Source organism: Centroberyx affinis, unplaced genomic scaffold (assembly GCF_046629955.1).
Source record: "Centroberyx affinis isolate AG114_WGS23_722 - 3 ecotype Tasmania unplaced genomic scaffold, CSIRO-AGI_Caff_v1 ptg000827l_1, whole genome shotgun sequence".
NCBI lineage: Eukaryota > Metazoa > Chordata > Actinopteri > Beryciformes > Berycidae > Centroberyx > Centroberyx affinis.
Window position 1 is genome coordinate 229670 of NW_027279426.1, and position 9614 is coordinate 239283.

Below are 9614 nucleotides of genomic sequence, written 5' to 3' on the forward strand. Positions count from 1 at the left end.
CGTACTTCCTGTTTCCCGTCGTGTCTGTCCATCCATACACGTGAAGGTCAGCTATCAGTCATTCATAATTACAATTCTGCATTTACACTCTGTTTATATTAAAATATGGACGGCCAGGGAGCGACAGCGGACCCGCAGCTTCAGCAGTTCATCGAAGTTGAGTCTCAAAAACAAAGATTTCAGCAGCTGGTGCATCAGATGACTGAGGTTTGCTGGGTAAGATAAGCCTGCAGTTAGCTCTCCAGCTAGCACAGTATATGTAATGTTAGCTAGCAGCAGCTTTTAGATTTACTTTTTACTTGTCATTACCTGTATAGCCCTGCATATAGGTATAATTGCATGAACGTGTTTAGGTCTTATTATTGGAGTAGCCACATAAAACAGGTTTATGATGATGGGCAAGTGTGTAACTTGGACCACCAGGCCGGCGTAAGCAAAGTTAGCTAGCTAACGTTACTGTAGTTACTGTAGCGCTGTGGTATCAGTTTTCGCTTGCTTTTGATACATTAGTACAGAGTTTATGGACATTTACTGCTTGTGTTAAATGAGTTACATGTATTGCTTGCAATATCTTTCATGATCATTGTCTTTAGCATAACTCGTGTATCTGTGATCTCTCTCCAGGAGAAATGCATGGATAAACCCGGGCCAAAGCTGGACTCCAGGACAGAAGTGTGCTTTGTTAACTGTGTAGAGCGGTTTATTGACACCAGCCAGTTCATCCTGAACAGGCTGGAGCAGACCCAGAGGAGTAGGGGCTCGTTCTCAGAGACGATGTCAGACTAAACTCTGTCACTGAAAGGACTGACAAGACAGGAGCACACAGCCACTGATCCAAGACAAGGCCCTTTGGTCCTGCCAGCTTTCTGTATGGTGCAATATGAGAACTGTCCATTAATCTGGAAATAGGAACAAGAAGTGTTACTTTTGATACAAGTGCCTCAGGTTAACACCATGTATCTTGTCGCCGCGACTCATGCAAGTCTTGGGTTTGATTTGTCCTTCACTCAGTCGGATGTGAGTTGTAAGAAGTTTTAATTGTGGTCAGTTGCTAGTAATGACTTCATGTTGGTTTCGTTTTAAGTCGGGTCATACACATGGAATTCAAGTCTACTCCCTGGTCATATTGTGAAACTGCGTTGGAGTGTCTTGATGTCCGCTGCAGTAACTAGTGGGTAAAGTGTGGGAGCCTGCAAGGGGTCTGCGGCAAGATCCAAATATCTGGGACATTCAGTTTGCCTCCTGTGTTTGACAGCCACAAGGAGTTCACCACATTGTTCCAAGAGGACAATGTCTTGATTGAAAAGAGGCATGATCTATGGCTAAAGGCTTTGAAATGTACATATGCAATAAAGATAATGCCAACTAACCCGGTCTATTTTTTGGCACGGTGTAGTCAGGTAATATTGTAGTTAGGCTTTAATTAACATTACTATCAAACAAAAAAATACAATTACATCATGGAGGAATGTTACAGCTCGGCACATCATGGGATGGCATTTACATGAGGAAAGAAAGTTCTTCAGTGAGGCTTGTAAATAATACTGAGGTATTACAGTAACATGTCAGAGGACTTATTCAAACTTTGTCAACAACAAATGATTGAAACACATTCAGGGAAATTAAAGCTTTTGCCTTATCATTGGTCATAAAAAGTTCATAAAGCACATTTGTACAATATATGACGCAGGTTAAAAAGTGCAAAAATATGCATAGGTAATAGCCTTGAGAAACATAAGGCACAATTTGTCTTAAGTACTATTCAATCTTGAATTTGACAGTCAGTATGATCATATTTTTAAAAGATTGTGTGTATTTGTATAAGCTTTTAAATGTATAACACTATACACATAACACTGCAACAGCAGACATTCACGCAGACATTCAGATCAATTCTAATAAATTATACTAGATTATAATCCTGTACCATCTTTCTTTAACCACAGTAAAATGATTTGGCTCCCAACGTGACAAAGTACAAAGATGATGATAAAATACCCTTTTTTTGTAATAAAATCCCACGGGCTCATAGCAACAGTATGCTCATTTCAAAGCAACTTTGCTCATCATCCAGTGCATATATACATTGTGTATGGCAGACTCGAAATTCAGATTTAGTACACTGTCTTAACTTGTCACATTGTAAAGCTTGTCAGTGAAATAAAGCTTCATAATGGTCAGTGGCAACATTGCTAAGTAGTGACAAAGCTGTTGTTCCTCCTCACGGAGCTTTCTGGTGGGTATCCCCCCTTCGAGCCCCCGTCTCTGGGCATCTTAACCTCATCCTCTGCTTGGCTGTCGTGGTTGGGAAGGGCCACATAGGGCTGGTGGCCCCATGGGAAGCCCTGAGGACCCTTCCGTAGGTACAGTGGAAGGGAATCCAAGGTAAAGGTAATATCCTTGAAGGCATGGAGGAGGAAGATCCCCAAGATGATGGTGAGGAACCCGCTGATTGTTCCCACCACTCCATCGGTGGTCATGCTCAGCCATTCCTTGAAGAGGATGGCTGAGCAGGCCATGACCGATGTGGTGAAGAAGACATAGTAGATAGGCGTGACTATGGAGGTGTTATAGATGTCGAGGGCTTTGTTCAGGTAACTGATCTGAATGCTGATACAGACTACCAGGCAGACGACTAGGGACCAGAACAGGGGTTCCTTCAGCACTGCTGTCCCAGCGAACAGTTCCTTAATGCCAATGCCCAGGCCCTTGACACAAGACACAGACAGGGAGCCAATCACAGAGCAGATCAGGATGTAGACCAGCACATTCTTCTGTCCATACCGTGGGGCCACAGCAAAGACAAGAACCAGGCTGCTTGCCACAATGCACGCAGCAAACACAATGAAACCTAAGTGGGAGTATTCGACAGTAAGTTAGTGTCCTTAAAAACAGTTCCAGCTGTTATCTGGGAATCATTTTCCAGAGCATTTTCAATCAAATCATACAAGTAAATACCCACTGTCCCTACCTGGGTCTTTCAGCTTCTCGGCCATGGCACTGAGGGAGGCCACCTCCTCCTCCTGCGGGGCATGGATCACCATCACTGTGGAGCCCAAGACGCACAGCAAGCAACCAATCTTCCCATGCACATTCAACCTCTCATTCAGGAAGTAGGTGGAGAGCACAGCACTGGAAGAAGAAACAAACCTGTCAGATGCTGCATGCTATCACAAATGCTACTGCAGATTTAAACTATCAAACAAAAACTAGAAGTTTGATGTGCTATTGGTATTCTCACATCTCTGTATAACACCAAGAGAATGACACACGACAGCCTGAGAAGTGTGAAAAACTGCAGCCGACACATCAACTGTCAAAACCAACGTGTGAGACAATTACCTTACAAGTACGCTCATTGCACCGAGTGGAGTCACGAGTGTGGCGGGTGCAAATGCATATGCAGCAAAGTTAGCAGCCTCTCCAGCGCCCACTGAAACACAGACCGTAAACATTAGGACACACTGCCACCACAAGGGGAAATTCACAGCTGTACACGTTGCAGTTGGTGAGTTTTGACAAATTATTCTCTTCCAACCCACATGTGCAAATGTGCTCTTTTGAGGAATGTGTACTTCAAATGAATATTGTGGGCACTGCATCTACTGCAAAGACCAGCAGCAAAAAATACCAAACCCACAAGAGCCTCGTTTTCCCTTTGAAAACAAAGACCTCAATGTTATAGGGATGGCTGGTAAGCGGGGCGACCAAATCAAACACAGTTGACCGTGTCACACAGTTCAGCAGCAGAATAAAGTATTCTGTTTTAGTACAACTGGGTTCGCAAATCATTCACTTACTTGAAATAAGTCCTGCCCACCATAGCCATTCCTTGAGGTAAGCATACCCGCCTTGACCTGTGAGACACAGAAACAAAACTGCACAAGAAGTACATGGCACAGTTTTCCCCATAACTCCATATTTCCTCACTGATTTTAAGTGAGAAAGTCAGGTGCTTCTTTCACCAACTCTCTTCTTACCACAACTTCATGTCTGCTTCACTGCTGTTATGGAATTTCCCTATTGAAGTCACCAATATATTCCTATAAGTAGTTCTAATGTGTATGATGTGTGTGTATGTACTTTTACCATGTGGTATTTTATCTCCTATGGCAGTGGTTCTCAAAGTGGGGTCCTTGAGGGGGTCCCCAGCAAAAAGGGGAATAATTTATTTTCACTATAATTCCATCCATAAGTAAAACAATGACAGAATGTATGACTATTTTGGTCATGGGTTTCATACCCTTTCTGTAATAAAACATCTAAAAGTAAAAATCTTATCAGATGGGGGACCCTGGGACAAAATCTTATCAAATGGGGGTCCGTAGTCTAATTTGTGTCAGTTTAGTGGTCCTTGACGTGAAAAAGTTTGAGAACCACTGTCCTATGGTATTACTATAATATTCCTATTATGTTCCAACATATACGCAAAGTTGTTCTGTGATATTTATATAGTTCAACTCTAAAATTTAGCATTACTGTAGTTTTATTTTTTCTGTAAAAGGTTACCTGCTCGCATCGAACCCTTGCTGGCCAATCGCAGAAGGCCTTTCTTCTTCAAGATGAAGCTTGCGCCGATAAAAACACTGGAGCTCACAGCCAGAGAAAGACCAATGTAGAAATCCACACGGTTCGTATCCATCTGAAACAAAATTACACAAAATGTGCTGTGTTCATCTCAAATCGTATAGGTAACAAAGCTTGTTTGTGAACTTTTCATGTTCGAGCAACAAGTAGCCTACATTTCAAATCACATGACATGCTGCTGCTTGAAACCGCTATGTTAAAACTACAGACACTGAGATATAAAAAGCAACATTTTTCAACCTCGATGATGACTTCAGCTAAATTAGTTTAATTTATTTAAATTCAATAAGCTATTTTTTGCCTACAATTTTACAAGAAAGCTATGTTTTTTACCTTAGTGGTCACGCCAACGTTTTCGTTGCTGGGAGTGGAGCAGCTGATTGGCTGTTAGTCACCGCAGCACTTCCTGGTTACTGTCTGTGTTGAGGAAGGGAAGAGGACTGCGGCGGATGATATAACTTCTTACAAATATTATCTGCTGCTTAACTGTTTCCACACTGCATATCAGGCTGCCATGAACTCCCCACAAAATACACCTGCCTAACTTTGACAGCACGGAGCAGAAGGAACTCCTCGTAATCTGATTGGTTCTTAGTAATCGTAAAACCGCCCCGAAAAGGCGGGTTTTTTCCACTGTTCAGCGTTTTGATTGGGCGAATAAACGTTGCGTGTAGAAACCGGAAGAAGACCTAACCTTGACAAGGAAACAAATCGCACATGTTACTGTTTTAGAACAAATTCATACAATTCAATAACACATACTATGTTTATCGATAACGAATGCCAGGACTATTCTATGATATTGGTAGTATTTTGGAAATGAGTGACTGGATTACCAAATCTGTACTGCACTCCTTGGACTAAACATTGTCTGCGATTAAAATCCATTTCTTAATCTACGGTTGGACTTCATGTGAACATCACCTGCTATCCAATGATGAGGATTCCTTATCTGGACATTGTCAGAAACTGTAAGGCTGTGCGAAGAGTGCAACAAAGTGCATTTTCGACGCCAATTTCACCTCAGTGGAATCAACAAAGGATAAAGCTGAGATGCATGTGCACACATCTGTCCAAAAACGAAAGGAATTACTACATCACCACTCCCATCTTCTATGTCAACGCTTCCCCTCATTTGGGACATTTGTATTCAGCTGTGATGGCTGACTGCCTACACAGGTACAAGCTACTGCAGGGCTTCAACTCAAAGTTTGCCACAGGTAAATCTCCCATTGACACAAATACATGCTGTGGGAGGAATGTTGACCTTTTCACTCCTTACATTTGGTTGCATGTCTCTAGGAACCAGTAATCCCTTAAAATACCTTTACATTTACATTAATTCACCCCTGCATGCAAAATCCCCTTAAAATGAGTTAAGGGAGTTATTAATGGAGGAGACCCCATAACCACAAAACCACTTTAAACACCCCTTAATGTTTGACTGCTTACTTTCTAATTTAATGTAAAATTCAGAGAGAGAGGAACTTTCCATTAATAACCATGGAAACTATGCACAAAAGGCATAAAAACAATCTCTCCCTATGTCCCTATCCCTTAAAAACCCATGGCAGGCTACTAGCCTTACTTTTTTAAGCTATGTTATTTTTAATGGATAATTAATGTTTATGTAATGAGAAATTAAGGACATTTCAGGGATACAATTAAGAGGTTTGGTTTCGTAGTGTGTAGTATTGTCAATCTAGGAATTTAACCCTTTCTACTGTTGTTTTGTAAATCTCTACAGTGAGAGAGTCGGCTTAATGCCTAAAATGCAAATTTATGCAGTGAGAATTTTTAATAATACATGAGATCTTGTATTTCAGGCACAGACGAACACGGCCTGAAAATCCAACAAGCTGCTGATGCTGCGGGGAAAGATCCCCTGAGCTTCTGCACCGAAGTGTCTGAGAGGTTCAGACATCTCTTCAGGAGCTGCAGCATCTCACACACAGACTTTATAAGAACCACCGAGCAGAGACACCGGCTTGCCGTGCAGCATTTCTGGTCAGTGCTTCAGAACAGAGGGCTCATCTACAAGGGAAGTTATGAAGGCTGGTACTCCACGCAGGATGAAAGCTTCCTCACTGCGATACAGGTGGGCGATGCTTTGGACTCATCGGGGAAGAAGATCAAGATTTCTCTGGAGAGTGGCCACAGGGTGAGTGAGATATGGAGGTGTGATGTCCAGTGGTGGAAAGAGTACTAGATTGTCCTACTCCAAGTAGAAGTAGTAAAAATCTACTTGAGTAAAAGTAAAAAAGTAGCTAATTTAAAATGTTCTCAGAGTAAAAGTTACTTTTAAGAAAAGAGAACATTGTTATGTGATCTTTCCCATACCAGTCCAAAAGTTTGAGAGGACAGAGTTCAAAATAGTTTCTTTTAATTAGAAAGTTTGGAAATCACAAAATAAAGTGCACACATTTCTCTTCACTGTGAATGGCTCCACAATTGACCAATTTCGACTGGTCCAGTTTCTGATGCTTATGGAGAGCCACAAAATCTGTACTCTGTAATGGATGTGATTTAAAATGTAGCTAAGTACAATACTTAAGCAAAAACCAAGTAACATGACTGACTTATAGTACTCAATTACAGTAACACGAGTAAATGTAATTAGTTACTTCCACCCTTGGTGATTTACAGTTGAGATGAATGAATGCAAAACTGTCTAAGCAGACACCAAATGAGATCCAAAGATATATCATGCGATCAAACATGTTCTTTATTAGTTAGCACAACATTCACAGCTCCTGCATTCTATCTTCACTCCCCTGACAAAACACAGGCTTGTAGCAACCTAATCTAATCCATGCTGTTTTTGCAGGTGGAGTGGATGAAGGAGGAGAACTATATGTTCCGTCTGTCTGAGTTTCGGTCCCAGCTGCTCGACTGGCTGAGAGGAAATCCCAAGGCTGTACAGCCTGAGCATTTCTACCAGACGGTTCTGCAGTGGCTCCAGGAGGAGCTTCCTGACCTGTCAGTGTCCCGTCAGAGAAGCCGTCTTCAGTGGGGCATCCCGGTCCCAGACGACCCTGAACAAACAATCTATGTGTGGCTGGATGCTCTGGTCAACTACCTCACAGTGGCTGGTTATCCACATAAATACGACCAATGGTGGAATGAGGCCCATCATGTTGTAGGAAAGGACATCTTAAAATTTCATGCCGTCTATTGGCCATCTTTTCTTCTAGGGGCCGGACTGCCGCTGCCACAGGCGATACATGTGCACTCTCACTGGACAGCAGGGGGCAAGAAGATGTCCAAAAGTTTGGGGAATGTGGTTGATCCCCTCGAACGTTCGCAGAGGTTCACAACTGATGGTATGAGGTACTTCCTTCTACGTCAGGGTGTCCCAGACTCGGACTGCGACTACAACGATGACAAAGTGGTCAAGCTGCTCAACGCAGAGCTGGCGGACACTCTGGGAGGTCTTCTGAACCGCTGCACAGCTCCCGCTGTCAACCCAGCCCAGGTCTTCCCCTCCTTCTGCCCCGACTCCTTCCCCAGTGATCAGAGTGGCAGAGCTGTGGCCGAAGACTACCGCATGCTGGATGCTGTGAAAAGCCTCCCGGCTGTGGTGGAGCAGCACTACGAGAGCATGCATGTGTACAAAGCTCTGGAGGCCGTCGGCGGGTGTGTGAGGCAGACAAATGGGTTTGTTCAGCGTCACGCACCTTGGAAGTTGGACAAAGGGGACAGTAAAGACCAGCGCTGGTTGGACACCATCATTCATGTGTCCCTTGAATGCTTGAGGATTTATGGCACCCTCCTCCAGCCCATAGTGCCAGAGATGTCTAACAAGCTCCTGTCCAGATTAGGGGTGCAACGAGGCGAGAGGAGCTGGTCTGCTCTGAACTTCCTGCCAAGGTATCAGGGAATGGACTGTCCCTTTGAAGGGAGAGCGCTAGGGTCCGACTCTGGAGTGCTTTTTAGTCGTCTGGAGAGTCCAAATGCAGGTAAAGGAAAACCTATAAATCCAAGAAAGGCTGCAAAATTGAGATGAAAGAATTATGTGCTATGCTCCCTGTGCAGTGATTGTATTTTAGTGAATAAAGACATTGAATGTTGGTGTTAATGCTTTCTCTTGTTTTTTTGAGTGTGATAATGATTTGGTATTTGTAAAAAAATATTCATAATCTAGTTTTCTATGAATGGTTCTGAGCCTGCCACACCATACATTTGTTTCTGTTATAGAAAATAATGCTTTCCAAATAGTTTGGCACAGGTAGTAGTCTCATTTGGAGAACCTGATGATGTTTTTTGTCAAAACGTCTCTTAATACAGACTCAAAACATTACTTGCATCAAGGCTACAGGAGTGCGGCGACTTGTTATGCCCTTGTCAGCACCATAACCATCCAGAAGTTATTTCCATTTCTCTCTGTAATTGTTTCATGACAAGTACAGGATTAATTCTGAGCCACTTCCTGATATAGCTGCTGAAAAAGTGGTTTCTACCCTTAGTTTCTATCATGCAATTACCATTTAGTCTTTGAGGAACTGACTCTTCCAGAATGAGACAATAAATCTCAAGTTACTTTGTGACAGAACCACACTTCTGTTCTGCAGGAAGTAATTATTTGCTCTAAAACTCCCGGTGTAACCAACTTTTGGAACACTATTTACAAACTAGAAGGGCACTCGGAGAGTGCAGACCTCTGCCAAGGTTCGTGCTATTATTGCTTGTTCGTGTAACGCTGTAACTTAGACATTAGGTTATTGCTGTTAGATGAATAACTTGTATTTAGCTAAGGGGAGATCCTAGTGTCTGAAAAATACACTGTGGGATTTACATGCACATCTAGATTAAGTTGAAGTGTTGTCATTGCTGTCTACACAGGCTGAACTGGATACTTATGGGATCAGATATGAAAGTGGTCACACACTTGTGTCTGGGTTAGGACTATGAAACTTACTCAGCACAAAGGACTGTGTAAACTTTGCATTTAAATGCAACCCATAACAAAGCTGTAAATTCATTTGATTGCCCTTTTTCCATGGAGGGTTTCATTGAAAGTTTTAAAA

At 42.6% G+C, this 9614-nt stretch overlaps 3 protein-coding genes across 3 annotated transcripts; 2 read left to right on the plus strand and 1 right to left on the minus strand.

The window, feature by feature from the left end:
* The first annotated feature begins 22 nt into the window (after positions 1–22).
* Positions 23–1356, plus strand: timm8a (translocase of inner mitochondrial membrane 8 homolog A (yeast)). Its single transcript, XM_071520825.1, has 2 exons — positions 23–216; positions 625–1356. Exons 1-2 carry the CDS (start codon positions 106–108, stop codon positions 784–786), a joined length of 273 nt encoding a protein of 90 aa, XP_071376926.1. The 5' UTR covers positions 23–105; the 3' UTR covers positions 787–1356.
* Positions 1357–1538: 182 nt separating this feature from the next.
* Positions 1539–5178, minus strand: LOC139645188 (magnesium transporter NIPA2). Its single transcript, XM_071520823.1, has 6 exons — positions 4921–5178; positions 4510–4642; positions 3801–3857; positions 3343–3433; positions 2972–3132; positions 1539–2851 (listed from the first exon to the last, which is right to left on the minus strand). The coding sequence occupies exons 2-6, from the start codon at positions 4640–4642 to the stop codon at positions 2193–2195; spliced, it is 1101 nt and encodes a 366-aa protein (XP_071376924.1). The 5' UTR covers positions 4921–5178; the 3' UTR covers positions 1539–2192.
* Positions 5179–5300: 122 nt separating this feature from the next.
* mars2 (methionyl-tRNA synthetase 2, mitochondrial) lies at positions 5301–9506 on the plus strand. The gene is made up of 3 exons (XM_071520816.1): positions 5301–5807; positions 6414–6748; positions 7415–9506. The coding sequence occupies exons 1-3, from the start codon at positions 5522–5524 to the stop codon at positions 8591–8593; spliced, it is 1800 nt and encodes a 599-aa protein (XP_071376917.1). The 5' UTR covers positions 5301–5521; the 3' UTR covers positions 8594–9506.
* Positions 9507–9614: the final 108 nt, after the last annotated feature.